We start from the raw sequence: 20,339 nt of genomic DNA, 5'->3' as shown, positions 1-20,339 counted from the left end.
CATTGCATGCCATCATCCTGTTTGGTGGTGTTAATTTTAACATACACATCTGTCATTTGCCATTGCTTTTATTGCCAGAAATGAGAACAACCCTCTTGTTAGGAATTCCAGATCTTTTTAGCTACCCTATGTATTTTTGGCAATTGTGAAGTAGAACAGCATTCATGATACAAAGAACTTGTGTGGAGGTGAGGTACGCTGCATCACACAGATTGTATCGGTGTGATTAAAATGAATTTTCACAGTGTGTTACCATATTTTCACTCACCTCTTACCTGTTTGCTATTCAACCCTGAATTAGGGCTTACTCAACATAAGTGGATGCTTTCAGTTGCTATTCTTTGGAAGTTGATCAATGTTGGTACACTTGCTTTTTATCTCTGTATATGGTATCTCCTCCCAAAGTCTTGTATGTCTGAAGTCCAGTCGCCTAATGAACAATTTTTGCTGTATATAAATAATTTAAGACCACCATGTTTCTGCTGGTAATACGGGCGTCCTGAACTCCTGCTTCATTGTTACCCCCTGCTGCATTTGACAGGTTACAGCACTGCTTTATCAATTTTTACAAACTTTTTGGCTGTTTAAAAGAACCTGAGGACAGATGAGAGGAAAAAAAAAAGTGTAGTGCTATTTTAAATACACTGGCCTAAGGCTCTCAATAAAGCACTACTTTATATTAGAACAAACTGTAAATTTCAAAAATATTTTTAATCATGTTATTTTGAAGAAAAAACAAACCCAACCCACCACCAACATAAAAAAACCAGCCCAAAAAAAAAAAAAAAATCCCCCCTCAAACCAAACAACCCAAAACTTTGGTTACAGTTTACTTAAGGGGGGGGAGAATGTCTTAAAATCACCGAGAAGACCTGACAGTCTCGTTTTATTTGTTAGAAAGTTAGTCTTTCCCGTAGCTTGATGACAGTTACCAGGATTTTCCTGGTGCTGTACTGCTCCGTTCTTCATCCTTGCAGTCATAACCTAATCGCCCTAGGATGTCATTCTGTACAGAGCGGCTGTTTGACGCTCCAGGAACCCCGCCTTGCCCTGGACGCGTTTCCCGTCCCCGGCCCTAGCCGGAAGGTCCCCGGCCCTGCTGGGAGCACGGGACGGGGCGGCCGGTCCCGGCAGAGGGGCGGGCGGTGCGCGGAGGGAGTGGACTGCCGCTTCCCCGCCGCGGGCGGGCCGGGGCAGCCCTGAGGCGATACGGACCGCGGTGTACGGAGCCGAGGCCTAAAATAACAGGCCGCTACGAGATAAAAAGGCTTTTATTACAAACCATGGTTTTCAGAGATGATTAAACGTCATTAATGTTATTAACGCGACCTCCTCCCCCGTCACGGCAGGGAGGCAGCTCGCAGCAGAGGCGGTGAGGAGCCCCCCCCGCTCGGCCGCCAGGGCCGGCCGCGCCGCGCAGGGAGCCGGGGGGCGGCGGTGCCGGCGGCCGACGTCAGCCGCAGCCTCTCTCTGGGCCCCTCCGTGCTGCATCATCCCGCCTCCGTCCCGCCTCCCGCCCTCTCCCCGCGTCCCTGCCAGGGCAGCGTGCGCGCTGGGAGCCGCCGAGCCGCCGCCCGCCCTCCCTCCCCAGCCCGTCCCCGCTCCGCTCCGCCGCCCGCAGCGCCTCGCCCTTCGCCGCTCCGGGGCCGCTTGGCGGGGGGTGAATAAACCCGCCGGGCGTGCCCCCCCCCGCCCCCGCGCCTGCCGGCCCTCCTTCCCTCCTTCCCCCTTCCTTCCCCTCCCTCCCCGTCCCTTCCTCTCTCCGCCTGGTGCCGCCACCGCCGAGGAGGAGGAACATGGCGAAAGCGGAGCAGGTCCTCAGCCTCGAACCGCAGCACGAGCTCAAATTCAAAGGTACGAGGCGGCCGCCGCCACTCCCCGGCCGCTTCCCCGCGCCGGGCCGGCGGCGCGGCCGCTCTCCGGCCCCGCTCCAGCGGCAGCCATTTTCCGGGGGCCGGGGCCGGGCACCAGCCGCTGAAATGTCCTTCAGCGCCGCCGCCCCCCGCCCTGCCGGGCCTCTCCCGCCTGCCGCGGGGCGCGGAAGCGCCCACCCAGCCCCGCGGGGCCGCAGCGGGGCGCGGGGGACCCCGCCGGGCCTGTCCCCGCCGCGGCTGCGCCGCCCGCCCCCACCCGCGCCGCGGGCGGCTGCTGCAGGGCCGAGGGCGGCCTGAGGGGAGAGCGCGCGGGGGGGGTCCGGCCGCCGCCTTCTCCAGCCGGCAGCGGGGCAGCCGCCCCGGCTGGCCCCGGAAAAGCCCGTTTCTGCCCCTGGCCGACCTTCCCCCGCCGCGGCGGAGGGGCCGCCGCGCCCGCCGGGCGTGGGCAGCGCGGGCCGTGGGCTGCGGGCAGCGCCCGAGCCCCGCGGGGCCGCCCGGGAGGGGGGCACATCGGAGGCGGCGGGAGGAGCCCTCGGCGTCCGCGGAGGTGCAGCGGCAGGAGAAGGGGATGCGGTTTTCAGCTGACGTCGAGGCAGGCGCTCGGCGGCGCCGAGACCCCCGGCCCCGAGGCGGGAGGAGGCGAGTCCTCCCCGAGCTGTCACGCAGCCGGGGCGTGGGGCACCCGAAAGGCGCGTGTGCGGCTCGGCCGGGCTGTGACAGAACACCCGGGGCCGCTGGGCAGGCGCTGGGCAGCGTTGCGTGGTTTTTTCATGTTATTCTTATGATTCGACGAGCCGTTTAGATAAATTAATCGCGGATACTCCGCCTGCACGAAAACCCATCCTTTCTTTAAATAAAAATCTTGAATGGGTCTGAATTTTCGCTAGCGTTGAAATTCCCGTCCTGTAGCCTGACAGAGAGCAAGCACTACTGTAATACAATATTCTGGGATTACATTCAGCATTCAGCAAGTTTATTTATGCTACCAGAGTCAGAGGTGCTTTATAGCTTCATTTGAATATCTGACAAATATGCTTTTTTAAAAAGTGGTGATTTATTTACTGGCTTCTGGTAAAAATAATACTCCTTTAAAAAGCGTTCATGTACATTTTCAAATGCAGGGGGAGTCTTTACCTGGTTTTGCTAGTAAATATGTTAGAAGTAATAATATAAAGTGCATTTATCAAAAAGCATTGTAATAAACACTGGGTGGAATGAATATATCTTTGTTGCAAGCTGAAGTATTTGCATGTTGTTATGGCAGCAGTATCAAACATGCTTAAGAAGGAAACTATTGTTTTAACATTCTTTAAGTATGATTAGATGAAAATCAGCTCTTGTTCTGAATAATATTGCTTTCAACAAGCAAGCGAATCCAAACTCAGGTGGGCAAAAAGTGGGGCCTTAATTGGCACCGGCTTGCTATTGGGACATAATTGTGATTCAGGGTTTGGTTTGGTATTATTCTTTTCACTTCATCACAGGTAGGTATAAACCCAGCCAAACTCTTGTGCTTTGTCGAAATAAAGATAACTTGTCAGGCTGCCTGTCCTTCAGTTGAGGTTCTAGACTAAATAATCAGTAACCGTTGAAGTTAAATCCACTAACTGTATAGATTTTGGTTGCCAGATCTTTAGCCAGCAACATATACCCCTTACAACATAAAATGTTACTTGACTAACTGCAGCAAATAAATGGCTCAGTTTAAAAGTATGCTTAAATATTAATGTTCAAACAGATTTAATGCCATGGATAGCATTCCTGTGCCTTGGCAATAAATTCTGTCTTACAGTCCTTTCTAACAAGCAGTGCTGACCGCTGTCTTTCATTCAGGAAAGGCCAATTTGAAGTATTCGTGAAGTAAATTCTGCTCTAAGCATTTCTTGTCCTACTGGTTTTGTGATGGTATATTGCCTGGTAATATGGCAATAATGATTTTCTCACCTGTGTAAATAGTTGTATTTATTTCCAGAGCATTGCTTTGCACCGTACGAGTAGATACAAACTGACAAAGGTTAGTAGAGCTGCAAACTGCTACGGTTGTGCTTCCTTGCTGGTGTGCGCTGGAAGATCTGATGTTTAATGTAGGGCAGCAATGTCAATGAGGTAGGACTGTAAACCAAGTTTCACAAACACTGGAAATGGGTAAAGGTCTTAGTCAAAATGCAGACAGGTAGAAAAAGCAGAAAATAGTTAGCTCTGATGCTGTTGAAGTGCTCTGTATAGCTCTTAAATATAAAATCTAGAGGGAGGTATGATGTTTGCAAGATGATGTGGGGAGTAAGATACTGAAGTGAGGATTTCTTTTATAACATGTCCCAGTCACTATGGGGTTGCCGACAATCTCTCTTACAGCCAGCACTTTTGCTTGTAAAGGATTTGAAGACCTTTTTAAAGAAGCTTTTGCAGCCCCTTGGTTTGCAGTGAGTCTTCTAAATTCTTTTGGTGCTCTGTTTCAAAATACTGTGTTTGTTACTTGTTTGCAAAAATATCAGAGGAGTTTTTCATGCTAGAATTTTTCACAGCGTGTGAACATGAGCAGGGGTTGTCTTTCCTCCCCGCCTCGCATCTCCTACACCGTAACACACATGCTCCAAAATAGCATCAGCATGTGCTCTGCTGAAATGCAGCTGTGAATAGTGGGAGGCAGGACACTCTCCTCTGCCCACCATTATGTGGCTGGAGGTGCCTATTTCCTTGCCCTGGTCTTTGAGGCCACGTGAAATAGGAGCTTTACTGTCTTGCCAGTGACTTCCTCCACTTCTTGGATGGTGTAGACTTGCAACCTAGGTGAGAAAGCATCAAACTAAAGGTTTATTGTTCAGGCTTTATTGGTAATGAATGGTGAAAAAGACCATTGTTGTTACACATGACAACATTTCCATTTATGTTTTCTTTTTTTTTAATCGAGGTGATAACATCCAACAGTCTGCCAAGAATTAGTTAGGTTGAAGTATTTATTCAAGGGCCTGACTTTAGGAATTACAAAGTTTAAATTTACAGAAGGATGTGTAATTCTGGCCCCTTTTGTTAGGTGTGTTTTGATACAGTTGTTAATTACAGGCCCACACTTGTGCTATAGGGCACTGCCTCATGCACTTCATGGGATGGCTACCCAGTGAGGCGGATCTGTCATGTCAGCATAATGTGCCCATCTGGAATAGAGATCATTTGTTTAATGTCAGCAAGTAAAATTTTGTTAGAATATAACTTATTTTAGAACTTGCCTGGGTTTTTAGGTGTTTGAAAAGTTTCTGCATTCCTTGCAGATGCAGAGTATCAGGGGAGTGGTGTTTAGTAGGGGACACACACAAAAACGGAGGTGGCATAGGCTGAGGTACATTTCAGCAACGTTTTCAGAGGTTTGCTACAGGTTAGGCTGGACTTATGACTCAGCACTCTGTTGCAGTGCTCCCCAAGTGGCAAACAGCAGTACTGCCAAATGCAGGATTAATTCCTCGCAAAACTGTCTTAAGTTGCTGCCAATTGGAAATGCTGTTTCCTGTTCCCAGCATGTGATTTTGCGCCTGCACGTGTGCAATGTATCACTGTGTAGCTTTGCCTTCTGCAAAGGGCACAGTAGTAAACCAGAATAGCCAATACTCTCCAATCCTGATAGTACTGATTCAGACCTGGCCTGCGGCCTACCAGTGTTGTTTCCCAGCTGTCACCTTCAGTGGCTCAAGTGAATCCCCCGGGTACATCAGAGCTGCAGTCCAAAGGTGTGGCCTTGGCCCGTATGGATGTGCTCAGTCCAACAGTGTATCTGCAGCACTGCGAGTGAAGGACTTAGTATTTAGCCACAGTCCCATGCAGCTTGTATAACCTGCATTACTGTGGTTAGGTGGGTGCCACTCCCAAATAAGATAGTTTGAGCTCCTTCAGGTAAGTCTGTAAACTATAGTCAGATCTGTGCATTGCAGTGTAGGTGTGCAAAACCTCCTGTATCTGACATGAATATCCAGTTCTTACCAGACTCTAGGCTAAGGCTCTTCAGTCCAACAGTTCAGTAACGTTTGGGACGTAAGATTAGTCTTTACTGAACCTGCAGTTGTCATGTCTCAGAAAAGAGGTTAAGGACTTAGTCGGACGTTGCGACTAAACTATATAATTACACCTCCATCCCTGTCATGATCTGTCTGTAATGATTGAAGCACTCCTGCACTGAACGTATTCAGAGGGATTTGTCTCTATGCTCCTTCTGTTCTGTATTGGATAAATGGGTATTTCTAGTCATTGCCCCTGGAACAGGCTGTGTTTAAGAATGTAAAATACTGCCAGTGTGGTGAGAAGTTGCCTGTTTAGTATAATTAATCTGCATCTTTTAAGCTGAAAATTTACATGCTGTTTGCTTTAAACTATTAGAGCCCTCCTGGTATTCACAGCATAATGGCAGTCAGTACTAGGATTTCTTTACTCTTTGAAGGCTGCTGTGTCAATGGCTGTCTGTTTTTCTGCTGGAAAATGTACCAGTTCATGCTTCCCTTTGTCTAGCCTGATTCCTAGTAAAATCATTGTTACTGCATTAAATAGGAGTAAACCTTCATGTCTCTCTACATACTTGAATTCGATTATCAACTTACACACTTAAAAAGAGGACATAGATGTGTTTAGTTATAGGAAGCCTGCCTGTTATTTAAATACTAAGTATGTAGCCCAACTATCAAACAATATTTATTAGTCATTTTCTGGTGACACTTAAATATTTGTAGTTCATGTTATGCTCGCTATTGTTGCAACTTAGCTAAAATAAATAGCTTATTCTCACTATTAAGTGTTCATTATAGTTGTACAGATGCTGCATCTTACTGAATTATTCTAATTTCACGTGCACCATTAGTTTTATAATTACTTCACCACTTTGCATAGACTCTTAACTTCACTTTGAAAGAGCATTATGAGTGTCTCATGACACATCTCATTTTTTGAAAGGTGGAATAAGTTGAAGATAGTGCTTCTGTTGAGCTTCCTTAATAATCTGCTGGTGTCCGGTACACTAGAGACATGACACCAACGGCTCCACTGGGAAAGGGGAGAGGAATTGTATGTGTGGGGGCTAACAGAAATTTGAAACTTTGAACAGGGTGGTTAGAGAGCCAAATAATTATTTGAGATGTGTGAAGCAATCAAGGAGGTTTAGCTGCGTTTTCTGTTAAATTTAATTAATGTATTTAGGTCTCCCAAGACTATTTCCAAAAATCTCACAGTCTGCTTGAAGGCTTTGGCCAATGTGATTTATCTGTTAAGGGCTTTTGAATAATTCTGTACTACGTAGATTTTTAGAATTGCAGTTGAAGTAACGAGCATTAATGGGATCTAAGTATTACTATTTCAAGGAAGGTCGTAATACAGTGATAAAATCAGCATGAGCAACTATTATTCGGTGGTTACTTCTTAGTTTTGTGGGATTTTGTGGTTTTAATATGATCAACTGCTTGCCTTTATTGTAAGGGATGGGACACATACATTCGTAATTTCCCCTTCCTTGGGAATCTCATGTTTGTGCCGCGATTTTCAGCTCACTTTGAGCTATGGAGTCATTGCAATGATAGGTGAAAAAGTTCATCAAGTTTGTTATTTAAAGCTCATCGGGGTGGCGGACTGCCAGTCTGATTTGGTTGATGGGATGTGTCCTCTATTCATCACTTCAGAAAATATATCTGATAACATACTGAAAATACATATGTAAACGTAAGATAAGCGGTGGCTGTCTTAAGTCCTAGGAGCATGGCTATCATGTCAAAATAAAGACACGGGTAATGTATCATAGTGGGTGCAGGTTCACACAGCTGCTTAGCAGTAAGTTGTATTTACCAGCTGCTGCCCTGCATGCCGTATGCAATGTCTTATCACCCGTGAAAGAGGAATACAGAGTAGAAATTTGCACAGGAGTTTCTTATGGTTTCTTCTCATTGGAAATAAAATTACTCCATTTTTTTTCCTCACTTCAAAGGTTTTGTAAATTAAAAACTTACCAGTAGTCATGCAATGCTTTATTTCTTTTAAAGTAGGCCAGCTATCTTCGAATACAAGGCTGAATTTTATTTAATCGCACTCTAATTTAGAATTAGGATTGTAAAAATTAGAGTGCAAACTTTTAAATAGATTGTCAGGTCTGTTTTAAAACTCAACTGGAAAAAAGGCGTCATCACCATAGTGAATGATCCAACTTTATGAGCTCAGGTCAGCTTACATCTATGAACAAATACCGTTTTAAAAGAAGCTTAATTTGTTGTATGTACCTGGCTCTGGAAGGTATTGATTGCATCAAATGAGTTTTGAATCAAATGAGCAACTTCTACATATGTTATAATGCAATTTTTGTGGAAAACTGGGTGACCGAGGGTTTGTCTTGTTTCTTGCTTTTAGAGTGCCTCTAAACATAGCTTTCTGCCTAGCTGGAGACAATGCAGGAGTCAAATGACCCTGGCTAATTCTGCCTGCATCTTGCAGTCACACTCATTTTCTACTATCTTGTTACCATATTGGTCTTGTGTTTGTTCCCTGCAGGGAGCAACTAATAACTACTGAATGCGTTTCATAGTTGGTACAATAACAGCCTTTTTACTTTTTCTGTCAGTGTAGTTGGTTGGCTTTGAAGGCTTTATTGATGATGTTTGCAACAGTTTTGTTTGTGGTAGCAGCTGTTGTATCAGACTTAAATTTCATCTTTGTATTTGTAGGGAATGTGATACTTAACATTATCATCATGCTGCTGCAAGCTGGGTTTTTTTTTTTCCTCCATGTAAATCCTCACTGATTTAAGTGAGAATCTGGTTCAGTCAGGAACTCTTTCCCAGTTAGACTTCTCTCTTCTCGGAATGAGGGACTCTTGGCACTGGTGTGACAGTTCCTACCATAAGTAACACTGAAGCCTCCTCTCATTGTCTTCCCGTGTGATGACCAGAGGCAGAAAGGAAGCCTATTTTACATACATATATGAATATTTAAATACCAGTTTATCTAAACTAGGGGCTAGACTCATGCCAAGTCTCTTCCTCTGGCATTTGAGTCAATATTTATTCAATATCTAAATCCTTTCATACCTGCTTTGTAGACTGAGATGTCTGTAGAGACACAGAGGATATTTTCTGATATGCCTGGGATGTTATTGAATTTAAAACTTGGCCTGCTAGGCAACCTTTCATAAAGAGGGATTTGTGCCATCGGTCTGGAACAGCTGTCACAATCTTGCTGTCATTGAAAATGTATGCAAAGCGAATCACCATTTCCATGTTTAATTCAGTGCAGGATTAAAATGCACACGGATTGAAGTGATTGAGTGTTTACACTAGCAAGACAATCCAGAGTGAGAGTTGACTGAGCCTATCCTTTCTGTATTATAGCTGTTCTGAAAATGGCTTACTTCAACTGTAATTCTTCTGGCCTCAAAAACATTTGTACAAATTGGGTACTGCTGCTGCCTGCAGTACTTTATCCCACATAATTACAAATACTTTATGAAAATAATCTCTTTACTAAACTACTTTAGTGTCTAGTTCTCTGAGCTGTAAACGAAATCCCTCATACCATGGTGCTATGGATTAAAGATTTTATCATTCTAAATTTAATCCTGTTTTCTTGGTTGGTTTCCACGAGGGGTGGAAAAAATAGAGAAGAGGGAGGTTTGCCTTGTGATCCAGTTACTTACGATGCAAATTATAAAATCGCGTAGGTGTGGGCCTCACTATGGAGCCAAATCTTATGTTTTTGCAAACAATTTTAAAGACCCAATTCAAGTTAGTTGTGCTTGTAGAAGGCACGTCAAATGACTATGTAATTCTTTAAGAAAAAAAGTAATTGCACTTTTTTGTTTTTCCCATGACTGCTCCTTTTCATCTAACCAGTTAACTTCATCCTTACTGGTGCTTCTAATGTTTCTCACAAGCAGGAATCCAACACTCCTGTATGCAGTTTCATGTTTGGACTGCCACTGTTGCCTGTTTATATTTGCAACTGCTGCTTCTTGTGATATGTGAATTAACAATATATTTTGCATGTTCTCAAAATATTTGCATACATAATTTACTCTGATTTGCAGTGTCTCCTCTTCTGTCCTTCCTAAATTTTTACCAGACTAGGAGCAAAGGTGTAACGGCAGTAAGATAGTTTTTTTTTCTTTTTTTTGTGTAGCTTTTTTTCCACTGTGCCTACTGGCATCATATGGTGGTGCAGATAATGCTTATGGAAGTTTAGGTTTGGAGAATGCAACTTCACATTTGTATCTTGTTCTATGCCAGACAGTATAAGCTGTCAGGTATTTTTTTCCTTATTAAGTTTTCTCACTGCTTCTGACTAAAATTCTGATTTGGTTTTGGTTTGGTGTTTTTTTTGTGGTTATTTTTCCTTTGATTCTGAAAGCACAGTTAATAGGCTAGTTTTCAAGTGGTTCCCCAGAAATGTATCTTGCTAAATTCAGGATTCCTTCCTTATTTGTAGCTATAATTAGTTTCTTACTGCCTATTTAGTTTTTTTTTTTAAACTTAATAGAAAAGCAGCTACTCGTGCATCCCAAAATCTCTAATTTTGCTCATTTCTTCTGGTATTTGCAATTTATGCAGAGTTTTGCACTTAAAATATTTGCTCAGTTGCTACTTAAGTTACACATCAGATTTGTCTAATTGAAGAGTATATATGACCATAAAATTAGAGTAGTTAAGTTGCTCCTTCCCTACCATTTTAATGTGCATCTGAAATGGAAATTAGTGATGAAATTAGACCACAAAAAATTACTTCACAAGAAGTACAAGAAAAAGCATAGTTTGGAATGGTGATTAAAATAACTGTGCTTCTTCCAGGGAGATACTTTACATTGACTTCAGACTTAAGCTCTGTTTTTGCCAGGAAGCTTGCACATCAGGCCATCATCATGCTGCGCTCTGCTCTCCCCTGCTGCATCCCTGCTTCTCCCTGGGGACTTGTGCTTTGTTTCAGTATCTTTTCAATACCCCCCCAGCAACTCCCATGAATGAGGCTTCTGGCCGCGTAGAATAAGTAGGTGTCATCTTATAAGTAGCTCTTACTGTGTCATGCTTACTGAAGGAGATGTAGCTACTATTCTGCTATCAAAAGAGACTATGCCACTATTTTCTGAGCTGTTTTCATACCTGGAGAGAGTTGTTACATGTGGTATTTGTGAGTGGAATGAACAAAGTAATACAATATGTTTGCCATTCAGTTCTAAAAGGATATGAAAGCACAGTTGAAACAGAGATATACCTCTAAAAGCCAGCCAACTCTGCTATCAGTCTCTTGTTTATGCAATTGTGTGAGGGAAAACTGCTTTAAGTTTAGGATGTAGAGAAAATATTTCATGTTGTGCGATTTTGTTGCTGAAGATTGCTGTGAGTAATGTTTGGGTGTAATAAAACTCTGAAAAGATCAGTTGGAAAAAACAAACGACACTGGTACCGAAATTATTTGAAGGGCATGTTCTTCCATTTCTCTTGGCAAGCTTATGTGTGGCCTCACAGTTCTTACAACTGTGAAGTCAAACTGTTAATGATCCTCTGAGGAATAAAAGGTGACAAAAATTACATACTAACAGATACCCTGAAAACAGTCTTCAGTCTCATATTAGTTTTTTCTCTTTTTTTTCCTATTAAGCATGAGGCATGCTCTGGCAAAAATAGTTTGTGCCAAAATAGACCAGAGAAGGACACTGATTAATACATCCAAATGGAGTAATTTACTGCCAACCTTGCTCCAACTTTGGCATCTGGATCATGTATTTTGTTGGGTTTCTACATCTTCCTTTTTTTTCCTCTTAGATCATTTTATTTATTACATATTTTTTTAAAAAATTACTCCACTGCGTCAGCTATTGCATGGGGAGTGATTTGGATGGCACTTCTATTTTTGTAATAGGTTTTCCATCAAGGCTTCTACTGCTTGACACAGCAGAAGTGGAAATGACCACTTCCCTCCTGTCACTTCGTTTCAAGTGGTTTTTCAGGTGAGGATAGTCATGGTAAGAGTAAAGAAATTGATTCCATGGGGGTGGGATTTTCTAGCTACTTCCGTGTAAAATCTGAGCTGAGATTGAAAGGTTTATGAGTGGTTTACACATGGATTAAGAGAGGCCTAAGTTTTTCTTAAAAATAGTTACCAAATTTGGGGTTGTTGGGTCTTCTCAGTGAGTTACTTGTGAAATCAGATGTTGATGCAACACAGGCACTTCTTGTTTCTCATTCTTCGACTTTTGATTTCAAAAGTTGCGGATGCTCACTTAATTATGAATGTCTCCAGAGCCAGATGATTATGATGATTAAAACTTGGCACACAGTACTTTTTAAAACACTAATCTTCACAAGATTCTCTGTAATTAGATAAGTATTCTCCTGACTTCACAGAGAGGAAAACTATAAGGGTCCAAACCTGCTTCTGTTTTGGAGTTGCTATCAACTCTTAAGGCTCTTAATAGCAGAAGATCAAGCCCTTAAGTGATTTGTCTAAAGACAAGTAAGATGGTGGGAGAGTTTGATTGGATCTTGGCTGTTCTTGATTCACAGGCACCTGGCTGATAGCTCAAGATGTCTTGCTTGACATTTCAGCTTTTTTCATTTTAGTGTTTATCTTCAAAGGTCATCAACTTATATATAACTTTAAAAAGAAGTGTACAGTAAGTCAAGTTCTGTATCTGTTATTGAGCCTTCTTGCTCATTGCTAATGTTTTTATTTTGGCTATCTCTCTTTTGCCGATAGACACCCCCAAAAATAAGATGGGGGAAATTGTGGAAATGAAATTAAATCACTTGGTACTGTCAGAGGCATGGTAAAGGAACTGAGAAACAACTCGGACATGATGATAAGAAAAGTTGTAAGTAGAAAGGCTAAAATACTCGGATGGAGAGATGACTATCTTCTTGGGTGGTGGTTGTTTTGTTGGTGGTGCTAATATGCTCTCGCTTAGGACTTTGCAGTAGATTCGTACATGCTAGAGCAGGGTAAAGTGCATCCCCAGTTTGAAGGGCTGACCAAGCTGGTGGGGAGGCACTTCATTCCGTGGGAGCAGGAGCCAGTGTGGCGTGTGTGATGGGGAAGGGAGCCTGAAGTATCACGTTCAACCCCCACGCTCTCCACCTGCACATGCAGCGTCAGTGTGTCTCTTCTACTGGATGAATTATTGCTCCATGTGGCTATCTACTAGTCAGGACAGACCGATGTGTAGGATTTGAGCTACTGAGAACAGCCACAAAACAATTTAAGTTTCCCCATTACTGCTTGCCACCATCTCCCTTATTAAAGATTCCTTGGTTACCTTCCTATGGCTGATTAATATGTCAGGTGATTAATGACTTTCATCTGACACATAGATGGGCTTTAAACCATGGTGAAATACCTTCTTCCTCTCTTATTGCATTCTGCTGCTTTCCACAAAGGAAGTGCAAGAGGGGTTGTTTCCCTAGAAGCTCTGCCTGTATTTCTGCCTGTTTCCAATCACCTTGCTTTTGGGTACGTGTCTGTGGTGCTGAGTTGGAGTGACAAAAATTGTTGTTTAGAGAAAGATGATGAAAGACTGTCTAAAATATTTGGGAATAACATGGGCGGCTTGGTGAGAATATTTTTAGTCTTGTTAATCAACAATCGCCAGTTTAACACGACTCGACTACGATTGTATCAAGTGCTACTGCAGTGCTTTTGCTCTGAAAAGCATTAGTTCAAAAAAAATTTTTAGGGGATGCCTGGCTTTAAGCAGATGAGAATTTGCATTAGATTTAAGCACAAAAAAATTAGGCATGAGCCTTAATTACTTTCAACAGCTATGCCAACTCTACAAGGAAAAGTGTGACTGCAGAGTCTATGCCTAGATGTGCTAGCTTTAACCTACTAAATATGAGACCTTGTTGCCTTAATTTGGCAGAATGCTGTGCAGAAAGATGCAGTTTCCCTGATGCCAGTGTCTGAGTGCTGCTTCATCTGGCTGAAAACTGATTCTCTTTTTTATCTTCCCCACTGCCCCCTCCCTCATTCCCTGTCTTGTAAGTGGATTAATTTTCAGCCCGAGCTGCTCCCTGGCTCAGCCAGATGAACGCTGTGCGGCTAGCACAAGCAGTTGGTAGAGATGAGAGGTCAGACCTCCTCCCCTTTCAGCAGAGAGACAGACTGATGCAGGAATAAAGCAACCCTGGCACTGTAGCCCAACTAATGTGTGTAGCTAATTATGAAAATACAGTAGTATTTGCACGTACAGATCTGCAGAGGACTGTGCCTGTTTGGTTTGAACGTTCCTGCCCAAACCTGTGCCATCAAAGCTTTACCTCCGCTGATACTTGTGCTATCTTCTTTCACATGCCAAACAGTGCTACAGCAGTGTTCTTGCTGCATTGAAAGTAGATGTGTATGAGGATTGGTTGTTTGTCATGCTAAAGCACGGAATTTTGGTTAAGGTGAGAATAATTGTATGAAGATTTGGTACAGATGATGTAGCTGTGTAACATGGTTACTGTGAGTAGCGAGTGGCAAGAAACTTACAGCAAGTACTGCACTGATCAAAAAGTTATCAGCCTGGATTTGCTGGTACAATTATGGGCAATTTTTACTGCAATGAGTGTTATTTAAAATTTAAATAGAGTTGACATCATGTTCTTTTGACCTAATTCTCAGGCTTTTGTGTTATTACTGAAATGATCTGGGGTATTATAATGCAGTACACTGCAGAATGGCCCTCTTAGGAAAGATTGATACAGCACTGGTGTTTGAATAGGAAATGGAGCGTGGCAAATTCTGAGCTAATGCTGTGATCTTGAAGTGTGAAGGGATGTATGCGTAGTTCCTGGGTGGAAAGCCACAGCTGTAGTTTGAAACTAACCCTACTGAAAAGTGACCCTATGAAAAACCATGATGCCTCTTACTGTTTGTTGTTGCATGAGTATATGAGGTGATGTTTTCTTTAAGTAGTAGTGCTAGTTTGCATATCACTAGATGCCCAGTTTGCATTAACACAAGTTGACTTTATTCTAACTGGCAGGAAAAAGTCACCAAGCTCTTGTGGAATATTCCAAACTTTCACCGCCAAATTTAATTTACTACATTCTTCCTTCTAGACAGCTTGCTCCCATGACAACCCCATGTCAGATGATGCATGTACAGACCCTGAGTTTCCCATAACTTTGTCCTTGGGATTACACCAGTGGCATTTTTCTCATGATCTTTAAAAACATGGGAGAAAAATAGTTCCTTTTTTTTTTTTTAAGAAGTGTGAATTGTCATTTGGAAAGTACCCTGCCTTAATATAAGTTTCACTTACCTGGAAATATAAAGAGCAATCAAAAATACATTATTTTGGTTTGAATATTATGAAATAAAGGTTGTGTTTTTCAAGAGTGCAGCTTCTGTTTAGGCACACAGTGAGAGTCAGTCTTCACTGCAGAGTCAACTTGTTGCCTTTAACCCAAGTATCGTCCAGATGCATGAACCTGACTGATTGTAATTCTGCATACAGCCCACCTTAGGGATATAGGCATTATCCAAGTGTTGCATGTACTTGTATAAATAGTCCATCCACTTGCAGTGAGGACAAAGGCATTGGAAAGAAGTCTTACTGTATCTGTGGGTACGATTCCAGAAGTCCTAATGCCTTGCACTGAAGAATGAAGCTCCAGGGTAGATGTCTGTGTCATATGGCTGTTAGTACGCAAGCTAACCTTACTTAAAATGCTCAGATCCAGATGTGGGAAAGCAAAGGTTTATCTCCAGTACAGAATTAGCTTGTGTTTATCCTGGGATCAGTTCCCCCACATCCCCCAGCCTCCCCCAAAAATGTCTAATCTAGGCTATAGTAATCTAACAACAGGCATCAAGGTTTCATTTCAGCCTGAGTTGTCAGTCCATGGGTGTTGCTCTTAAAAGGCAGGCCAACCAAGCTGATAATATTTCAGTGTCATGTCCTAATTACCCCTGAGTAATTCTCTGTTGTCTATTTCTTTTTTTACATGCTTCAAAACACTTATAATGGCACTTTAATCCTGCATTTGTCTCCTCTGTTTTGCTTTGCTACGGTATTTGAACAGCAATGCCATAAGGAGTATGCCTGCACGCAAGTTTGCTGAAAGCAGACATCAGCCTTCTGGTACAGTTGTGCTGGCTGATCTGTAAAACCTGTGATTTGGGGAAAATGTATGTAAAGAAACTGTTTCAAGTTTAGTGGACAGAAAAGAAGAGGAAATGTCAAGCAGACAAGAAGAAATTAATTCGGTCTGCTGCAAGGTTTTGCTGCCAAATATTTTGGTATGATCTATGTTAGCAGTAAGTCAGTCCATTTGGAAATTATTCTACACACAGAATTGTTGTCGTATTACTGTTAAAACAGCAGTTCTGTGCTGGGGCGCACAAATCCCGCACGCATTCATGGATCAGCCAAGTAAAAACATGGTATTTCCCACAGGAAATCTATCCCAGCACGCAGACTAGTAAAGCGCTGTTGAGGATGCAGCTGCATATGTAGGGCTTTGTACAGACGACCCTCCCTCTGTACTGGAGTAGCTCAAGCTGTAATTTTTTACTAAAGGCACATCCTTAATGCTTAGGCATCAAGTCATTTCTTCTGAAATGTTAAACTGCTCCCAGTTAGAGTTGTCTTGAAGATCTGCTGCTGTCTTTACACACCTCAGTGTTTGCTGGATTTTTTGATGGTTTGGCTTGTTTAACTTTGTCAGCAACTCATGGCTTCTTCTGCCCAGTTATTTTCTGTGAGATTTAAAGTCTCTCTCTGCATGCAGAACACAGAGAGAACTTGACAGCTGTGTTTCATTCTCTTTCATGTCTCAGTGTTTCATCAGGCATAGGTTTAGTGAAATCTTTGTCATGGGATCTGAAAATTTTATTGCTTCAATTTTTTTGCTGCCAGGTTGCATTGTAACTGCAAAGCCAGCTTGTTCAGAGTGCTGGCAGAAATGGTGCTACATTGTTGTCTGGTTGGGGTTTTTGTGTGTGTGATTGTTTTGGGTTTTTTCCCCTTCTAATTACTTAAACCAAATTGGATCAAGGATAAAGGTTGCAGGACTAATACTTTTAGAGCTGTATTAAATGTCATCTTAGGAGACAAATTTGTGTGATAAATTTGTAGAAACGGAAGCAAACTTAAAATAATTTAAGCCAACCATGCTGCAGGAGGAGGATGGTGGAATGGCGCCTGCTAGTATTTTTATTATTATCATTCACCTTTTTTAAATTTTAGGGCTGTCGTTTCTGCAAGGAAAGGTTTGATGCTTTTTTGACCAATTTGCTTTTACTCCTTAGGATAGATGAAGGTATTTTATTCTGGCATCAAATTAATAACTTCTATGCAGAAGACAGTTGATCAAAGTGTGGTTAAATTTCTTTTAATTTTACTTCTTTACCATCTGAGCAAGGACTGCAGTTGTGTGCTACCTGTCTAATTTATCCGTGTCTTGCAGAAAATCAGGAACTAGCCTTTCCTCTAACCTGAGGGATTTCGGCAGTTTCAACTAGGTAGTGAGCCTGTGAGAAATTGATTTGCCTGCACTTTGTGTTGCAGAACTTGACAATGTTTTGATTCTAGCTTTGCTAATATGGAAATCTTTGCCAGCGCTCTCAGCATCCAAGAATTTTCAGATTTCCACATGGTTATTTCCTGTCTTGGGTGAGGTAGGCTATTTTATGAAGATTTCTTCTGGTTTATAATTTTTGGTAGCCAAGAGAATTATTTAAAAAAAAAAAAATACTTGCTAGGAAAAGGAGATGCACAGTGAATGCTTATCTTGCTGGTTATGGTACAGCATTTCTGAATACCTGGTGGTATCTTGCTTCTGTGGAGGTATAGCTTGCATATGCAGATGAATCTGTAGTAGCCACTTTGCTATCATTCCCTTTCTAGTTAATGTACTGTACTCCCCTATTTATAATCTATAATAGGTATATATGATATCTCTAGGCCTGGGTTTATTGGGATTCAGTAGTTAGAATGGAGCAACTGTGATACAGCAGAGAATTTGGCATCATTTGAATGCCATGTTGTTGTGTTGGAACCATGTATAAACGATTTCCCCCTTTTTGTTTTGCTGTTGATGATCAGCTTCAGCTGTTACACTGTACATGGTGGAGCATGCTGCACATCAGAATGCTCAGAGGCCTCACTGCATCCTCAGCTTTGTGTGCATGATTATCTGGACGTGCCATAGATGGAAATCGAACATCTAATTACTTTAGAAGATTTGTGAGCAGAGATTTAGAGCCTGCTTAGCCTCTGCTTGAAAGTACTTTCTATGTGATTTCAAGTCTGCTTTTGCTCTCCTTCTCAGGTCCTTTCACAGATGTTGTCACTACAAACCTGAAACTCGGCAATCCTACAGACAGAAATGTGTGCTTCAAAGTTAAGACCACAGCACCACGTAGATACTGTGTAAGGCCTAACAGTGGAATTATCGATGCAGGAACATCAATTAATGTTTCTGGTAAGACATTCAAGCAGTTTTTTGGTGATTGATAATAGCTTCTTCTAATCAGTTATTTCTTGGAACACTTTGCAATCTGAAAGTATTTTGTTGAATGTTTGTAAAAGCAAGAGGTTGTTATTTCATGGAGAAGCAGCCATTTTGTATCTCTTTACTTCCCTTATTCCTGGTCTGGCAGTAATAGGATTTGTTTGTACATCTTGTTCAGGGAGACGGGGGGAGAAATACATAAATGATTTATATAGTTCAGTAACAGTCTTAGCCAGCCTGTCCGAATCAGCCCTGCCCTCCCTGTGGGATTATTTTTGTACCGTTAGTTTTTTGCCAGCTTAACTTCCTGAACCTGCTCACCACAGGGTCAAACGAGTGCTTGGATGGGCCTGTCGAGGTAAGAATTAAACTGGGTGGACTACAGCCACACCAGTTCAGACTGATGTAGGCTGTTGCCGAACTGCCAAATATAACCAATAAGGAAAACATTTACTTTCAAACCATGCTTGTTTTGTGTTCCTTGAAGATGTAATATGCTTTGGTGTTAGAAATGTCAAGTGACTAAATCTTTGCTGTTCCATAGGAGAAGTTAGTGATTTTCTCTGAATCAGTAGCTCTTGACTTGCCTAAGTTTGGTAATGGAAAAGCAATGAAGTGGCTTACTTTAAAAGCATAAAGAGTTGTATATTTCCCATAAACAGAATGTCTGTATATTATTAACTTGCTGATGATACATGCTTGAAAGCAATGTATTTTCTCAGTGACCTTGCCGGTCCCTGTTTATTATTTAATAAAGTATTCTAGCAAAGCATGTAATAGGGGCATACTGCATGAATGAAGTCTGACTTTTTAGTTAAGAAAATTATTTCTGTAAACATGTAGATTTGTTTTACTAGTAATAAATTTCAATATTGGTATGATAAGAAAATTTAATTACTGATAGGTTATATTGCTTGCCATTAGTCTCTTACCAAACTTTTCGAGCCTGGAATAAAAATTTTTGGGAGCTAAAACTACTGCTTTTTACTTGGAGGAAAAAAAAAAGTAAAGATGAAGACTTCAGTTTTTTACTTAATAAAATGTAAAATATTTAAACACCTCACCCTTGGAGAGCTTGTTCCAACAAAATAAAAGTTGATCCCAAAAATACTTTGCACTGTAACATTAAGAGACTCTAATCCTGTAAGTCTTCTTGTGCATGCCTACGTTTGCACACTCATTGATCTGTTGCCTTTGGGATTTCTATGGCGTCAAATTGAGCATGCGTATGATTACAGAATTGTGCCTCACTTGCAGTTAATCTCTGGGGAACGTCACAGTGAGGAGATAACCAGCGCAGTGTGGTAGCACAGGTGGGGTAGGCAGAGCACTTCTGCTTCAGGAGAAGGCTAGCACGTATCCAGTAAGCTCTGAAATTACTAATATGTAAATGAAAAAGCTCTCTAGAGAGAAATTGAGATTTTTAAAACTCGGGACAATTCCCAAGTAAAGCTGTCTGTCATCTATACTAGCTGCAGGCAAGCATATTAAATGCATAGAAATCAATGAAGTGATAATGAAAATTAGCATGGTTTCTAGCTACAAATTCTCTTCATGCTGTAAAGATGTGCGTTCTTTTCATCTTTCAGATGAACTTTCAAAATTAAAAGCCCGCTTCCTTTGCTGGCACATACCATGCCTTTTTAAATTGATCTCAACATTGAGTGTTTTCTTAAACTTCTGCTTACAATGACCCTTCACTCTAGCTTGAGCAGAATATAGTATGGGCGAGTGTTGTATGAACCATCTTATATTATGCTACCAGCATGCCTGCATCTTACTTGCTTTTCCAGCCTGACTCTTCACAGCGGCATACCAGATAGAATATGGATCTAGTCCAAGACTTGACTTAAAGTATCCCATTATGAGAGATTGCTGTGCTAACCCTAAGCTATGCTTTGCTCTTGCTTACATAGCTTTGAAAAATTTCCCTTTTCTGATAGCTTTGTTTATAGTGATTTATGATTCAGTTAGTTTTGCAAATGGCTGTGGTAAATTTAATCACAAGCTCACATTTGTG

The 20,339-nt window shown here is 42.0% G+C and overlaps 1 protein-coding gene across 2 annotated transcripts in view; it reads left to right on the top strand.

Annotated features, from left to right (window-relative positions):
- Positions 1-1,700: 1,700 nt before the first annotated feature.
- Positions 1,701-20,339, top strand: part of VAPB (VAMP associated protein B and C) — a 37,845-nt gene continuing 19,206 nt past the window's right edge. For both annotated transcript variants that reach the window (XM_059827047.1, XM_059827048.1), the window contains exons 1-2: positions 1,701-1,854; positions 18,137-18,289. In XM_059827047.1, coding sequence (XP_059683030.1) covers positions 1,797-1,854; positions 18,137-18,289 — 211 coding nt within the window. In that variant the 5' untranslated portion in view covers positions 1,701-1,796. The remainder of the gene's footprint in view (positions 1,855-18,136; positions 18,290-20,339) is intronic.

Source organism: Gavia stellata, chromosome 20 (genome assembly GCF_030936135.1).
Source record: "Gavia stellata isolate bGavSte3 chromosome 20, bGavSte3.hap2, whole genome shotgun sequence".
Lineage (NCBI taxonomy): Eukaryota > Metazoa > Chordata > Aves > Gaviiformes > Gaviidae > Gavia > Gavia stellata.
This window is presented reverse-complemented; position numbering and strand designations above follow the sequence as displayed.